The sequence below is a fragment of the Panthera pardus genome, unplaced genomic scaffold (genome assembly GCF_024362965.1).
Source record: "Panthera pardus isolate Hobbes unplaced genomic scaffold, ASM2436296v1 HiC_scaffold_6, whole genome shotgun sequence".
Lineage (NCBI taxonomy): Eukaryota > Metazoa > Chordata > Mammalia > Carnivora > Felidae > Panthera > Panthera pardus.
The window spans coordinates 10130634-10146774 of NW_026526991.1; the positions used below are offsets into that span (position 1 = coordinate 10130634).

The following is a 16141-nucleotide window of genomic DNA, read 5'->3' on the forward strand; positions in this document are numbered from 1 at the left end:
CTGTGCTTGGGGATCCTGGAAAGGAAATTTGGAAGCCGTGTACTGTCACTTACTTTAAGTTGCCTACCGTTTTTCTTCTTGTTTAAAACTACTGGTTCCCAGCACGTGGTAAGTGCCCCGGTCCACTTAAGAAAGACCCAGCAAGTTGACCCTTTGTGGCTGGATGCTCTGCCTTATTCCCCCTTCCCGTAGAACTTTGCCCGCCCAAGTATATCCATTGCAAAATGTACTGGGTTGAACGTTGAGGGCATCACAGACCGTCTTCTCCGGGGCACGCGGTGTGTGTGCCAGCCGCCCACACCCCACAGATGCCCCAGGCATGAGCTTTGGCTCCTGGAGAATGAGCAGAAATGACAGAGGTGTGAAGCTGTACCCCTGGGACGGTGGCTGCTAGTCCCCAGAATGAGGGGACAGACGGGAACAGAGCTCCCAGCCAGCCCATGGTCAGTGTGGGGTAGAATGACCCTGTGCTGTTTTGTTGGTTCCTACCTGGCCTCTTGCTCACTCTCTGCTTCTTCTCCAGACCAAGTATGTGTATTGAGGCAGCCATTTGTGGGTTTTTTTAATGCTTATTAACTTTTGAGAGAGAGTGGGGGAGGGAGCAGAGAGAAGGAGACAGAGGATCCGAAGCAGGCTCTGTGCCTGACAGCCCAGCGCGGGCCTTGAACTCACGTGCGGTCAGATCATGACCTGAGCCCAAGTCAGATGCTCAACCGACAAAGCCACCCAGGCGCCCCCCCCAGCCATTTGTTTTCAAGTTAATTTTTCTTAGTAATCTTTACACCCAACGTGGGCTCCGACTCTGAGCCCCGAGATCAAGAGCTGTGCACTCTTCTGACTGAGCCACCCAGGTGCCCTGAGGGAAACACTAGTTTTGATCCGTGAAACCGTAAGACTGAACCTGGTAACGAGAAATTCACCAGGATTCTTGTTCTTTAGTTACCGTAAGTACTTAATCAAAATGACACACGTGTGTTGTAGGTGCTCGTGAGTAAACGCAGAAGTAAACTTGCACTGGGAAGGCATCGGTTAACACACTGTCCGTGTTTGTGGCAGAGCACGGCTTACAGCTGCAGTAAGGGTCCATCATTCCTTCGGTTTCTGGTTTCTGGTTTTGCCTTTACAGAGATGAGTGGATTAAACGTTTGCCACAGTACTGTCACTCGATCTCTCAGAATCCCTCCGTGTGTGAAAAGCCACATGCTAATGTTCTCACCACAAGCCGGGCAAGCTGTTCCCCAGTGTGGTCCTCCCTGGAGACAGGATTGTGGAGCACGATCCCTCCAGTTCAGCCTGGCCGAGCCAGCTCGGGGCGAGGACAGCAGTAGCCCCTGGTCCCCAGTGCTTCCTGCACATTCTCCTGGGGAGAGAACAAAGGAGGGCTGGGCTCCAAGTCTCTGCAGGGTTTGAGCCCAGCCCGGGGTATCATCCCCGGACACTCTGCTCTGGCCCCCACCCCAGCCCCATCCAGGCTGGGGAGCGAGGACAGCAGTAAGACAGCTGCTGCCATGGGGCGGTGGGGGGTGGCCTCAGCTTGCCTGGGTGCCCCTCCCATGATGTCCAGACGCTCCCCCGCTGGATGGGAGGACAGCAGCCTAGCCTTTCTCACAGCATGCAGGGTCACCCCCACGACTGCACTCCACAACCTGCTGATGCCCACAGGCCAACTCAGCGATCACACCGAGGTCAGCAGCGTTCCTCTGCACCAGATTAACCAGCTAAAACACATCGCAGAAAATGGGATACCGTGTACAGAGAAACAAAAACTATGTCTAGGACAAGACCTAACAAACCCATGCAACAATATTTACAGAGAAATGATTATAATTTTATGACAGTATATGAAGAAGATCTAAATAAATGAAGAAACATACTATGTTCATAGATAGGAGAACTTAACAATTGTACACATTTCAGTCGTCCCCAAGTTAGTATACCTTCAAGGCAATCTCAGTATTCCAGCTAGATTTCCTTTCTGGAAACTTGACAAAGTCTTTCTGAGACGTATATGTGGAAAAGTAAAGGTCATGAGTACCTAAATTGTCATTGAGAAGGAGTAAAGGGGTACCTGCCGGTCCATATATTTGGTATATGACAAAGCCATCACAAGGACAAACCCATTCCAGATGTGGTGATGACACCTGGTGGTCTGAGAAAGGATATATTGCTTAGTCAACAGTGTGGGGAAAACCAGCTTATTTTATGGAGAAAATCTGAGCTGCATTTCTACCTCCACACATGGTCTTCCGGCTAAAAATGTATCTGCTAAAGGAGTAATACTACCTATGGAATTTGCTTGGGTTGCAATCTTCTGGTACAGTCATCTGAAATCTCCAGATTATAGATTACTTCACCAATTCACGGCAACACCGAAATGAAGCACATTTCAACATATCTGCTTGAAGGCCATGGAAGAATGAGTGTGGAGGGTAAGCTGTCCTGCTCCTAGAGGGACACTGGGATGCCTCTGAGGTCTCACAAAGAAAAAAAACTACAAACCATAAAACAAACAAATAAAACAGTGGTCTTGACTACATCCAGATCGAGGATTCCTATCCAGATCCCATGGATAGACCCAACAGACAGGCTTGAAGAAGGCCTTACAATGGGTTAACCAAAAGGCTGATGTAAGTCCAAGACCTCTTCCAAATGAACCACAGACAGGGACTCTCGATGTGCAGAAGGCTTGACCAGGCGATAACCCCACTGGTAACCAGAAAAAGGCAAACCGAAAACACTGAAACCACATTCCAGCCCTTAGGGTGGCAGATACCAGAAAGCAAATAATGACAAGAGCTGGGAATGTTAGGGGACAGAACCTCTTTTTTCTGGGGAAGAGTGTGGTCCAGCCTTTCTGGAAAGCAACCTAGTAAGTGCCCAGCAGGACCACTGGCGGGGGGGGGGGGGGGGGGGGGGGGGGGGGGGGGGAGGAGGGGGAGGGAGAGGAGGGGGGAGGGGGGGTGTCCCAGAGGGCTGTAGGGATGTCCATGCCATTATCCAGGGCCACCTGGGTTAGATGGGGAGTTTTTGGGATATCTAGGGACCATCTAGGTTATTTTTGAGGGTGTCTGGCTTATCTGGGGGGGAGGTCTGGATTATCTGGGGGATGTGAGGGTTATGCGGGGGGCATCAGGGGTTTGGGGGGGTGTGGCTGGGTTATCCAGGGGCAGCTGGGCTTTAAGGGAGTTGGGTTGTATGTGGGTGTCTGGGTTGCAGGGGGTGGGTGCCCGTGTTACAGAGGGATGGGAAATTGAAGGCAGCCCCCTCAGTAAGTAGTAGACAAGTAAAACGGGCTGGAAGCCAAGGGTGGGCATCCATCGCTCAGAAACATAATCTTGGAAAGCGCAGAGACCCTCAAGAAAGGTGGAAACATGCAGTGTGGACAGAGTGCAGGCTTGGTGCCGGGGGCCCCCTCTGTCAGCACCCACGCGGGGCTGTGGGCTGACTGGCTCACCGCAGTGGCCCGGTACCTGTGAACATTGGTGCCCAGGACACAGGAACTACAGAAGCAAGTTAAAGCTGCGACCAGAAGTATCTCACAAAGGCAGCACGTGTGTGTCCCAAAATAGTGGGAAGGGGACCGGCCATGAAAGAATGGAAGGAAACACTGACGAACCGCCGCGGGTCTTGCAGGCAGCGGGGCAGACCCCGAAGTGTGCGCGCAGTTGTTCGGGAGGACGCCCAGGGAGTGGGGGGGCGGGGGGCGGGGGGGAGGTGGCGGGGACGAAGGTCAGGAAGGGGTGCCAGCACCCCAGAGCCTCCCCCGGGAGCTGCCACAGGCCGGCCCCCAGCGTGTCTGTCGAATGAGGCAAAGGGACAAGTGGCTGGGGCGGGTGACGGGGAGGAGGTGCAGGGCAGGGTAGGAAGCGGGGCCGCGGGAGGTGATGCGGGGCGGGCGGGAAAGACGCCCCGCAGTGTCCGCGGGCCGCGGCCCCAGACCGGGGAGGGGTGCCCAGGCCCCCGCGCGCGCGTCCAGGCTCCGGGCAGGGAGTTGGTGGAGGCGGCCGGAGGCGGGACGACGACACCCCCTCCTCGCCGGGGCGGCTCCCGCGGCCACGAGCCGGGCGAGGCCCCCCCCCCCCACCCCGAGCAAGAGGAGGAGGGGCGAGCCGGCGTTAATTCATTTTATTTAATTTAAATATTTTTTGCAAAGTCATCGCCCGCGCCGCAGCTGCGTGGCGGGGGGAAGGGGGGGCGGGGGGCGGGGGGGGGCGGAGCCACGCCGCCAGTCGCCGCAGGTAAACAGCCCCCTCCCCGCGGTGGGAGCGGGGCCCCGGCCCCAGCCAGGGACAGCGGCCGCCGCCCCCGCCGGAGGGACGCGCCAGGCCCGGCCGGGGCTGCAGCCGAGGCGGGGGCGGCGGGGGCGCGGGCGGCCGGACCCCTGCCCGCGGGGGCGGCCGAGCGCCCCCCACCGCCGCGCCGGCCCGGCGCCCGCCCCCGCCGCGCCCCCCGCCCCGCCGCCCCGCGCCCCCCGCCCCGCCGCCCCGCCCGCGCCCCCGGGCCGCGCCCCCGCCCCCCATGCACCACCTCCTGCAGCAGTCGGCGGACATGGCGACCGCGCTGCTGGCCGGGGAGAAGCTGCGCGAGCTGATCCTGCCGGGCGCGCAGGACGACAAGGCGGGCGCGCTCGCCGCGCTGCTGCTGCAGCTCAAGCTGGAGCTGCCCTTCGACCGCGTGGTCACCATCGGCACCGTGCTGGTCCCCATCCTGCTCGTCACCCTGGTCTTCACCAAGAACTTCGCAGGTGAGGCTGGGGGCGCGCCCCGAGTCCCCGCCCCGGCGGCCCGCCGCCGGCCACCCGCTCGGGCCCGGGCTGGGGCTGGGGGTGGAGGTGGGGGTGGGGGGCCTCCCAGCGCGCCCCCGAAGGCCGCCCCCCTCCTCCCCGCATCGTCGCCCCTGTGTCGCCAGGCGCCCGGGGCTGCCTGCGAGACCCCCACCCCCCGCCTCGGATGCATTGTTCCCACTCTCCGTGCGCGCCCCGCCAGCAGCGGGTGGACCCGTCCCGGACCCGGTGGTCTCAGGCGTCAATGAGGCTCGGGGTCTGGCAGGCGAGCCCGGGAGGGGGAGTGGGCAGGCTCTGAGCGGAGGAGGAGTGGAGAGAAGGACAGCTGATGCCAAAGGCCGGCAGAGCGCCCGCGCGGCAGGCAGAGTGCGGGGGGCCGGGCTCGCCGCGAGGTCCCTGAGATGCGGGCGGGTTCCGGTCGGCGGCGGGGAGAGGCCTTGGTCCGGGCGCCGCGAGCCCGCGAAGGGACGCCGCGGAGGTCCGGGAGGCTGGGCCGAGCACCCTGCTGGCGGGCAGTGGACCCTCCTGGCCAAGCCGGAGGCGGGAAGCCTGTGAGGCCGGTGCAGGTGGAAGACGGGGCTCGACAGGGGCAGAGACGGGAACCAGCACAGGGGGAGTCCGAGATGTCGAGGCCGCAAGTGGCTGTCCGGGGGGCACCCGGAAGACCCTGGTTGAGGTGGGTTCAGGAGTGGGAGGAGGCACGGGGGGGGGGGGGGCGGTGAGGAGGAGGAGAGTGGTGGGCAGTGCCCCCGCCCTCCCTAAGGAGCCGGTGGGTCGGCCAGGCGGAGGCCGCTGGCTGGCTGGAGGCAGGGAGTGGCGCCCCCCCCCACCCAGATCTGGCTGGCGATGGGTCCAGGGGGGCCCCTCAGCATTCCACTGGCCATGCTCGAGGGCCAGAGGTGCCGGCCCAAGGCAGAGGGGGTGGGGGCTCCTGTGCACCCCTCCAGGAGGGACATGTGACCCTGTCCCCTGAGTGACATTGGCAGACCTTCTTGCACTCTGCATTGGTTCTGCCCCAAACGGCTCGCTTTTTAGGGGTCCTCATGACCTGGGAACTTCAGACCTGAATGGAGTACGTGCCCAGACACTCAGACACGCCCAGGACAGGACATTCCCTCGGGGATGGGAGGCTCCACGCGCTCAGACACAGGTGTGACCCACAAGTGTCACTCAGGGCACATGTGGATGTATTCCGTTTCTAACGCTACTGGATCAAATATGCACAAACTTGGTGATTCAAAACAACAGAACAGCTGTCAGTCTGGGGACCGCAGGTGCAAAATCCAGGTGTGGGCGGGGCCTGGCTCCCAGAGGCTCCGGGGAGGGTCCCTCCTGCCTCTCCAGTTTCTGAGGCTTCCTCGCCCAGTCTCTGCTTCCATTTTCACAAGGGCACCCCCTCCCTGGGTGTCTGGGTCCAAATTCCTCTTTTTTACGAGGACTCCAGTCATTGGGTTGGGGCCACCCTACTCCAGTGTGATCTGATCTCGATCACCTCTGCAAAGACCCTATTTCCAAACAAGGTCAGATTCACAGGTACCAGAGGTCGGGACTTGGAACATCTTTTTGGGGGACACGATTCTGTCCCCTACAGATGTGCACAGTGGGGAAGGCTCAGGACCGTCATCCTCAGGTGACTCTCCTGTCTCCTCCATTCTGAGGTTCTGTGAGTCCAGCTCACCCCGTGTGGAGCCTCAGTGCCCCTCTGCATCCAGCCAGGCTTGGGCTGCTGGCGTTTCCCAAGTTCATCCTTCATCCTTGGTCCGGGGGGTGCCCTGAGCCTTCCTGTGCCGGCCCGCCCCTCCACATTGACCTACATTTGCACACTGACGTGCATGCGTCCACCTGGGCCCCTGAGCATGGACAAGGCAGGCCTTGTGAGCCTGGCCCCCTGGGACCTGGCATGCCCCGTGGAACACGCCTGGCCTTCGGGGTCCAGGGCTGCCCCAGGATAGTGTGTCCCAGATCACGGAACGAAGCAGGGCTGGCACCAGCTGATCAAGTGTTCTCTCTTGCGTCGCTGAGATGCCTTCTCCAGCGGTCGCTCCCCTCGCCTGGACTAGGGTTCGAGGCAGGACAGTGGCTTTGTCGTAGTCTGAAGTGATCCATCTCCTGGTGCTTCACACAGAGCTTAGAAGCGCCCACGTCCCCTCCCCAGGCCCAAGGACAGTGGGGCGCAGGAAACAGCGCCCTGCAGGCAGGAACCACATGTCCACAGGGTGAACTTCCAGGAGAGACCCTGCGACGACACATGGGGACGGGCTGGGGCAGGACTGCAAGAGGGACATGAGGTCGGAGGCTCTGGAGGCCCCTCTGCCCAGCCCCCCGCCCCGGACAGGAGCACACTTGGGGACCCCGTCCCCCCAGCACCATATCTGAAGGTGTCGGCCCAGGGGCAAGGGTCCAGCATGCGCCCTGTTGCGGCCAGAAGGATCCATGACCCGCCTGCTGGGAGCTGGCTGGGGGCACGGGCCTCGAACACTCCCCCGCCGACCCTGCCCAGGGTGGATGCCCGGTGCCTGGGTCCTCGCTGCGTGAGGGTCCCCCTGGAGCAGGGTGTGCCCATCGGGGACACGACAGTAAACATTCTGGCACCACCCAGCATGGTGAGGCGCTGATGCGGTGGCACCGGCCTCCTGGCCTAGAACCTGGCACATCCCCAGGGTGGGGGGCAGCGGGCAGCAGGGAGACCCCATGGCTCCCGGCCGGGGTTGCTGTGAGCAGCCCCCACCCCCACACTGGCACCGACCCCTGAGCAGTGGACAGAGGGGCCAGGTGGGCAGACAGCCTCAAGGGAAGCCAGGTTCCTCAGAGGTTATACGGGGTCCGCGCAGGGGAACTGACAACTGCTTTTTCTTGAAGTGGCCCCACGTGACCTGGGTGTGCCCCTCTAGCCTGAAGGCGTGCAGGTGTCCCCAGAGTGTGTGCCCTTTTCCAAAAGAAAAGAAGGCAAGCGCTTTGCCCCTCCCAGGACTGGTGAGCCTGAGGTCCCGGGGGGGGGGGGGGGGGCGGCTGAATGGTCTCGGGGGAGGGGTGCCACACATGTCAGGGGCCAAGTCTCCTAGGAGGACGTGGGGGCCACGAGCCAGGTCTGGGGGTAGGATCTCGGCAGCACTGGAGGAAGGCTGCTGACCCGCTCTGCATGGTGAGAGGGGTCCAGCTGGCCCAACGGCAGAGTGGCCAGGTCCTTCAGCGGCCGTGAGCCTGGGGGGCCAGTGCTGCAGACGGCACTGGGCCTGCCAGGTGGGGGCCCCCTGCAGCACCAGACACATTCTTTTGCTGTGGTTTTTGTGCCCGTCATCATCGGGGAGGGAAAACACAGCCCAGGGACGGCCACTTTTCCCGCAGTTTGGGCGGCATCCACTGTTCCTGGTGGCAGACACTGCGGTCCTGCTGGTGAGGCTTCGTGTCAGGTTCCAGGTCCCTGCCCTTGCCCACCTAGCGTCTGGGATTCCCAGGTCTGCCGTTCTCCGGGACAATGGGTCTTGGACAGGCACCCCTCACCCCTGCACGGCAGGCAGGGCCCACATCTATAAGTGCCCCTGGCCAGGTGGGACCTGCCCCGGCCATCTGCCCTCTCAAAGATGAAGCCGCAGGCAGTGCAGGGCCAGGGGTCTAACTCTGCCACTGGAAAAGGGCCCTGGGCCGAGGGGCCTGTCCTGCTGCCCTCTGGGATTGGGTTTCCCCCGGTGCACACAGAGACTCTTTGGATACGGAGAGGGACCTGAGGTTTGAAGTGCAGGTCAGTCGCGGGTGGGGGCTGGGGATGGCAGGGCTGTACCCCCCCCCCCCCTCCGCCACAGCCAACTGCTGGGGGGTGGGGGCGGGGGACCCTGGTGAGACCTCCGTGCCCCGGGCTGGTCGTAAGGGATGGAGCATCTCCTGGGCCCCAGAGCCTTTCTGTGGGGGGAACAGCAGGCCCCAGCCCGAGTCTCCTGTCTGCCCCCAGAGGAGCCCATTTACTGCTACACGCCGCACAACTTCACTCGCGACCAGGCGCTGTACGCTCGCGGCTACTGCTGGACGGAGCTGCGGGACGCGCTGCCGGGCGTGGACGCCAGCCTGTGGCCGTCGCTGTTTGAGCACAAGCTGCTGCCCTACTCGCTGCTGGCCTTCGCGGCCATCATGTACGTCCCCGCGTTGGGCTGGGAGTTCCTGGCCTCCACCCGCCTCACCTCGGAGCTCAACTTCCTGCTGCAGGAGATCGACAACTGCTACCACCGCGCCGCCGAGGGCCGCGCCCCCAAGATCGAGAAGCAGATCCAGTCCAAGGGGCCCGGCATCACGGAGCGCGAGAGGCGCGAGATCATCGAGAACGCCGAGAAGGAGAAGAGCCCGGAGCAGAACCTGTTCGAGAAGTACCTGGAGCGCCGCGGCCGCAGCAACTTCCTGGCCAAGCTGTACCTGGCGCGGCACCTGCTGATCCTGCTGCTCAGCGTGGCGCCCATCTCCTACCTGTGCACCTACTACGCCACGCAGAAGCAGAACGAGTTCACGTGCGCGCTGGGCGCGTCCCCGGACGGGCCGGCAGGGGGCGCGGCGGCGGGGGCGGCGGCCGTGCGCGTCAGCTGCAAGCTGCCGTCCGTGCAGCTGCAGCGCATCGTGGCGGGCGTGGACATCGTGCTGCTGTGCGCCATGAACCTCATCATCCTCGTCAACCTCATCCACCTCTTCATCTTCCGCAAGAGCAACTTCATCTTCGACAAGCTGCACAAGGTGGGCATCAAGACGCGCCGGCAGTGGCGCCGCTCGCAGTTCTGCGACATCAACATCCTGGCCATGTTCTGCAACGAGAACCGCGACCACATCAAGTCGCTCAACCGGCTGGACTTCATCACCAACGAGAGCGACCTCATGTACGACAACGTGGTGCGGCAGCTGCTGGCCGCGCTGGCCCAGTCCAACCACGACGCCACGCCCACCGTGCGCGACGCGGGCGTGCAGACCGTCGACCCCAGCGCCAACCCCGCCGAGTCCGAGGGCTCCGCCGAGCCGCCCGTGGTCAAGCGGCCGCGCAAGAAGATGAAGTGGATCCCCACCAGCAACCCGCTGCCCCAGCCCTTCAAGGAGCCGCTGGCCATCATGCGCGTGGAGAACAGCAAGGCCGAGAAGCCCAAGCCCGTGCGCCGCAAGACGGCCACCGACACGCTCATCGCGCCGCTGCTGGACGCGGGGGCGCGCGCCGCGCACCACTACAAGGGCGGCGGGGGCGACGCGGGGCCCGCCCCCGACAAGAAGCATGCGCGCCACTTTTCCCTGGACGTGCACCCCTACATCCTGGGCACCAAGAAGGCCAAGCCCGAGGCCGTGCCCGCCGCCGCCCTGCCCGCCTCCCGGAGCCAGGAAGGGGGTTTCCTGTCCCAGGCGGAGGAGTGCGCGCTCGGCTTGGCCGCAGCCCCCACCAAAGGTAGGCAGCTGGGCACCCCGGGCCCCGGGGAAGGCAGCCCCCCCGCGCGCCGTCCTCCCGGAACCGTGTGAAAGGCGCTAAGGAGCTGGCTGGGTGCACGAAGCTGGTGGGCGCCTGGGGGGGGGGGGGGCAGCCTCCAACCTGAGGGGACATTGCAGGCGGGCCTTGCCGGGCCCGTGAAGCAGCTAGGAGAGCCCCAGGGGGATAGGACAGTAGGGTCACTCCGGCTCCAGAGAAGAGTCTGGAAATGGGCACTGCCGCTCCCGAGGCCGCGGGAGATTGAGCCCAAACGGGCTGGGTGGGAGGTGGTGGCACAGAGGGGGTCGGCCTGGCCCCGCCTGGCTAAGGAGGCTGAAAGAGAGAGAATCAAGCCCTCGCGGGGCACTGGGGGGGGGGGGGGGCCCTCCCGCGGCACTGGGGGGGGGGGGGCCCTCCCGCGGCCAGCCTGCCGTGGTGGGTCTGCCCCGGTGGAGAGAGGGGTGGCCCGAGGGTGTGACGTGCCTGTGTTCCTGGCTGTTGGCAGACGCTCCGCTCCCCGAGAAGGAAATCCTGTACCCCGCAGAGCCAGCCCGTGCCACGCTTCCTCCCGGGGGCCCGTTTCACGTCTGCTCGCCCCCCGCAGCCCCCGCCACAGCTCCCCTGTCGCCAGCCAGCCTAGGCAAGCCCGACCCCCTGGCTATCCTGAGCCGCAACGCCACGCACCCGCTGCTGCACATCAGCACGCTGTACGAAGCCCGGGAAGAGGAGGACGGGGGCCCCCGGGCTCCCCCGGACGTGGGCAGCCTCATCGCCATCCCCCCGCCCCAGCAGATGCTCATCGCCACCTTTGACGAGCCCAGGACAGTAGTGAGCACTGTGGAGTTCTGAGGGGCAGGGCTGCCCGGCCGCCACAGAGCAGCGCGTGGCCCGGCAGTGCCGCTGACCGTAGCCCCGAGTGGGTGTGGCCCCTCTGCTTTGCCCCCCCCAACCGCCCGCACCTCCTGGCCTCCTGTCCGCATGCCACGGGGCCCGGCACCTTGCCCACCCGGCCCCCGAGGCAGCACCGCCGGGGTGCCGGCCGGGCCAGGGGCTGGCCTCGACCCCAGCGGAGCCCCCGGCCCCCCAGCCGGCGAGGCCTGGAGCCGCCTTCCCCCTCCCCCCGCAGCAGGCGCTCAGCCGTGAGATTGAAGAGTGTATTTTTTTAGTCCATTTTGTCTCGGGTCCGGGATGCCGGCCCTGAGGGGCCCGGCTGTGGCAGGACGCCTCTGCTCCTGAGCCTGGAAGGAGGCTGGGGGTGAGCACACCACCAGGCCTAGCCGTGCCCGAGGGGCCATGCTCAGGTTTCCCCGCTGCAGGGACCAGGAGCCCCGGGGCGGGAGGTGCCGGGGCCCACCCTCCATCAGATCAACATATGCACTTTCTCCTCGTACCCCGACATACCCGTACTTTATTTTACTATGATTACTGTAACTACCGAGTGTACGTAGTATCAGGACACAGGACGGCGTGTGCGTGGGCGCGTGAGCGAGAGGGCGAGGGCGCCAGCGTGCAAGTGGATGTGTGCGTGAGTGGGCACGAGCGGGCGGGCGCCAGCGCGAACGCACGGGTGTGTGACTGGGCACGGGGCTGAGACGGTGTGGACGCCAGCGTGCAAGGGAAGGAGTCCAACGCAATAACCACGTCCCCCCACCCAGGCCACCAGCCCCCCACCCGAGGGCCCACGCTGCTTCCGGTGGGCACCCAGGGCTGGCGCTCGGAGGGTCTGTCCCTATTACCTCAGCCACGGTGACAACGTGACAGTATTAACAAGGTAGCACCGAGCATATCAATAAATATTAGCATATCAATAAATATTATTCTGATACCGCCCGAGTCCCGTGTGGTCCGTCTGCAGGAGGCCTGTGCTCTGAGCTTCCCGCGTCAGGGCGCCTCCGCTCACCATGGTCACGGGAGGCCGTGGGAGGTGCCCCGCTGCCCTCCAGGTCACCTTGGGGGCTCTACCGCACCCCCAGTCAAGCGTTTATCACTCGTGGTTGACAGGTCGTGGCCTCTAACATGCACGCCCTCTGCGCCATGGGGTGACTCAGGTGAGCCCTGCCCCATCGGGGCTCGCAGACGCAGCAAAGACAAAGGCATGAGCCCCCAGGAAGCTGTCCCCTCCATCGGATGCTTGGGGGGCAGGGGCCTGTTGGGTACACTCAGGGGAGCAGGGAGAGCCGAGAACACTTCCCGGAAGAGGCACCCTTGATGTGGTCTGGGGGTGCTCATGATAATACAGGGACCCAGGACAGGGCACCTTCAACACTGGGCCCGGGACTCAGCTGGGGCTGAGGGCAGTCCCATGGGTCCACCTTGCAGCCACACGCCCTCCAGTCCATGGCTGATGACCCCGAGAATCTGAACAGAGGCTCCTTGGAGGCAGCGAGCTGGGGCAGCCAGACCAGCAAACTGTGGGCGCTAGGCAGGCGGGTGCCGCCTCACACGGTCAGGCTTGGCAGAGATCAAGCGGGCCCACTTGCTGTGCCGCAAAGACCTGACTGGCCCGGCCCCCTGGGATCCCCTCGGCAGGCCTGTCCGTGGGGGGAGCCTGACCTTCCCCAGAGCTGGGTGATCACTCAGAGACACAAGCAAAGGACTGCATCCCTCCGTTGACTTTGAACGCAAGTTTCACCACCACTCTGGTCTGGGGAGGCCAGCAGATCAGGGGACAACTGCCATCCGAAAGACAGCTCATCACTCACAGGTCCCAAGGGGAGGGGGCACGATGTGCCCAGGCTGGGGGCCACAGGGGGAAGCACCAGGCGGTCGGGAGGCAGAGCGGGAACGAGAGAGGGAGCCTTTCCTGTGGGTGAGGCAGGTGCAGGCTTAGAACTGGCTCGTGTGAGTCACGTCCGCGGGCCCCGGGGTTCCCCTAGTTGTCGGGCACCCGCCCTGGGTAGTGGGGGCAGGTGACGGAGAGTGTGGGAGTCCCACAGAGGGGGTGCTGGGCCGGGGCTCTGGATTGGCCGGTTTGCACACGGGAGTTTGTCGTCTCTAGGAATTAGCCAGGCCCGGGCAGGAGTCGGCACAGCCCAGTGTCAGAACACGAGGAAACGAAAAGGCATCATTAATACACCCTGTCCCCAGAGAGCACCCCCCCCCCACCTGAGCCGCGACACTCCTCCCGGCCCGGCATCCCAGGCCGTGAAGCCCACCGCCCCTCGGGTTGGCGCTCACTGTTTCCATGTGTCCAGGGAAGAGACCCTGTGTCCCCGTAGGACCTGAGCAGCCCAGCCGGTCCTACAGGGTGGGACCGGCCCCTGGCCCCTCGGCAGCGCCCCCCTTGGCCCCCCGCCATCAACCGGCCCCGTGACCCTGGGCGGGGTGGCTGTGTCCACCTGGGGCACTCAAGTCGTGCTGGCCTCAGGCAGCTGCTTTGGCCACAGTCTCCCTGCCGTTTTCGTGAGTGGAGCTGGAGTCCCCAACCCTCCAAGGCCACGCTCACCTCCCCGCCGCCGCCCGTCCACATGCAGAGCTCAGCCTGCCCCGTGGCTCTGCTCAGAGTGGACTCAGAGTGGACGCGGCCCCAGGGCCCCGCAGAGGCGCGGCGAGTCTGCCTCACGCACCCTTCCTCCCGCCGGCGAACACAGGTACCGCTGGCTGAGGGACATGCGCACACACGCAGGTCCAGGCAGGGCTAGGGGCACCCCTGCTGGGGAGTCCCCCGGTCCCACGGAGCCACCTCCATGTCTTGGGTGAGATGGCTCTGCCAGGCTGCCGGGCCGCCCGTCCCCTGGGCCAAGGCCGAGCGGGACACTTCAGACCCGGTCTCATCCAGAGCTCTGTCCTTGGAGTGTGACTGAGCCCCTGCCCTGGTTTGTTGGGGAAGAGGAGAGCTCCCGTAATCATCCACAGAAGCACACCTCTTAGCGCAGGTTGCTGAGGGATGCCACCCGACCCGGTGAGGGCAGGGGGGCGCCCCACGGGCTCCAGTGTTCATCCGAAGCCCCGTCTCCTCTCTCCTTCCCTCTGGCCAGGGCACTGTGGCAGGTGTGGGCAACCGTCCCCGGCTCAGAGGAGACGGCTCAGGAAAGACCTCGCGCTCCATCCCACACGCCCCAGACGGGCCACGCCAGCACCACGGGGGCATCTCAACCAGACTCACTCCAGACCCCGGGGAAGTCCCCCCACCCCTCAGTGTGGACCACAGCATACTGCCTGGCAAAACCCTGTCTGCTCTCCTATGTGAAGATGGCCGAGGCGGTCGGGAGGGCAGACACGACCGGCCCCCGGGGGAGAACGATAGCTGGACACGAGCGCGCACCAGAGGCGCACGGGCCAGAGTGTCCTCCTTTAGGACAGAGGCCACCCGGAGGCCAGCTAGGCCCTTCGGGGACCAAGAAGCTGCAGGAGAGAAGTGTCAGCCCGGGAGGCCCCGCGTGCAGTCTCTCGTATACAGAGCTCTGCCGGCCAAACAGCCCAGCCTGCCGGCCAGCGCCCCAGCCGCACACCAGGAGTGGCCGGGGGATTGCCTCCCACATCAGCTGGACCCCAGGAGAATCCCCCGCCAAAGAACGGGGGAGCCTGTGACCCCTACAAGCCACCAGTGCCAGAGCCGCTCAGAAGCCTGGGACTGCGGCCACCGCCTCTCTTCCTGGAACCTGAGGGGAATCCCGGTGCCGGTCTGGACTGGACTATCCCCTCACTCCAAGCGGCTCCAGGCTGGGGGCGGGGACAGCCTGCTCCAGGCAGGCACTACTGAGGCCCCCACTCCAGCCAGTGGCCCCAGAGAACGGCCTGTCCCAGGGCCCCGAAGTGCAGACATGTCTCCCTCTTCCTTTTCTAAAGGGCTTCCCTCCCTGCTATTCACCAGCTTTCTGTGGAGACTGGAGTCCTGGCCCCACGGCAGGGCCAGAATGTGAGGGCACCTGAGTCAGGTCTAGGATGTGGGCACAAGCTCAGTGGAGCTGGCGGGGGGAGGGGGGGGGAGGGGAGGGGGACAGGAAGGGGGGACAGGATGGGGGTCCACGTATCCAGGATGGGGGAACAGGCAAGCCATCTGCACATCCACCGCCTGCAGGGTACCCAGCCCCGAGCCCTGCTGCAAGGACGGAGGCGGAGGGCCCCGGCGAGGGGCAGCAGCCCCCGGGGCCCCCACAGCCCCCCGCTCGCCGCCGCTCCAGCGCCCAGCAATGGGGGTCGGGGTCGGAGCGCTCCGCATGCGGAGAAGAGGGAGGGCCGGCTCAGGACGCCCCACTGCGGGTGGTCGTGGGCATTGAGAGTCCCCCTCCCACGCCCCACAGCCCACTTGGCCACATGGGGACGACGAGGGGCCGGAGACTTGGCGGTTGGAGCCCCTCCGCTGGCAGTGGGACGGGAGCTCCAGACGCACCAGGGTCCGCCTGTCCTGAGACCCTCCCCCTCCCCGTACAGACCTCCGGGGTTTAGGGTCCAGGTCTCAGCCCGGTCGGTCCCACCCTCCCAGGGGACCCCACCCACTAAGTCGAGGGATGGCCCGGTCGCCTGCGGGCGGGAGTCTCGGCACCCCCCAACCCAGGACGAGTCACGCGGGCGTGCTCCACAACCAGAGTTTTCTGCTCCTCGCATCTCACCAGGGGCTGCAAGCCTCTCCGTGGACATTACCCGTGGAAACATTATCCCTTTTCCAGACTGGGAGCTGCAGTCAGAGAATTTAAGAGTGCTCGGACACAAGCCCGGGGACTCGAACTCATGCCTCCACCGTCACCTCCTTCCTCCAGGAACCGGAGGCGCCGGGGCGGGGCAGGGTGGGGCGGGGCTTCTCGCGCGCGGCCCCTGGGAAGTGTAGTCCGCCGGCGCTCGCGCGCAGCCCCCTGGGAAGTGTAGTCCGCGGGTGGCTGCGCGCGGACCCCTGGGAAGTGTAGTCCACCGGCGCGAACCGGGCGCGCCGACGGAGCGGACGGGCGGCGCGTGGAACTGCGCTTCCCGGCATGCCGAGCGCCGCCCGCCCCCGTCCC

At 64.6% G+C, this 16141-nt stretch overlaps 1 protein-coding gene across 1 annotated transcript; it reads left to right on the plus strand.

Annotated features, from left to right (window-relative positions):
• The first annotated feature begins 4472 nt into the window (after window positions 1-4472).
• Window positions 4473-11636, plus strand: PANX2 (pannexin 2). The gene is made up of 3 exons (XM_019447279.2): window positions 4473-4744; window positions 8730-10187; window positions 10711-11636. Exons 1-3 carry the CDS (start codon window positions 4519-4521, stop codon window positions 11052-11054), a joined length of 2028 nt encoding a protein of 675 aa, XP_019302824.1. The 5' UTR covers window positions 4473-4518; the 3' UTR covers window positions 11055-11636.
• The last annotated feature ends 4505 nt before the right edge of the window (window positions 11637-16141 follow it).

Coding starts and splice junctions, on each gene's coding strand:
- PANX2 (XM_019447279.2), top strand. CDS start 4,519: ATGCACCACCTCCTGCAGCAGTCGGCGGACATGGCGACCGCGCTGCTG. Junction 4,745..8,729: donor CTTCACCAAGAACTTCGCAG/GTGAGGCTGGGG, acceptor GTCTGCCCCCAG/AGGAGCCCATTTACTGCTAC. Junction 10,188..10,710: donor GGCCGCAGCCCCCACCAAAG/GTAGGCAGCTGG, acceptor GGCTGTTGGCAG/ACGCTCCGCTCCCCGAGAAG.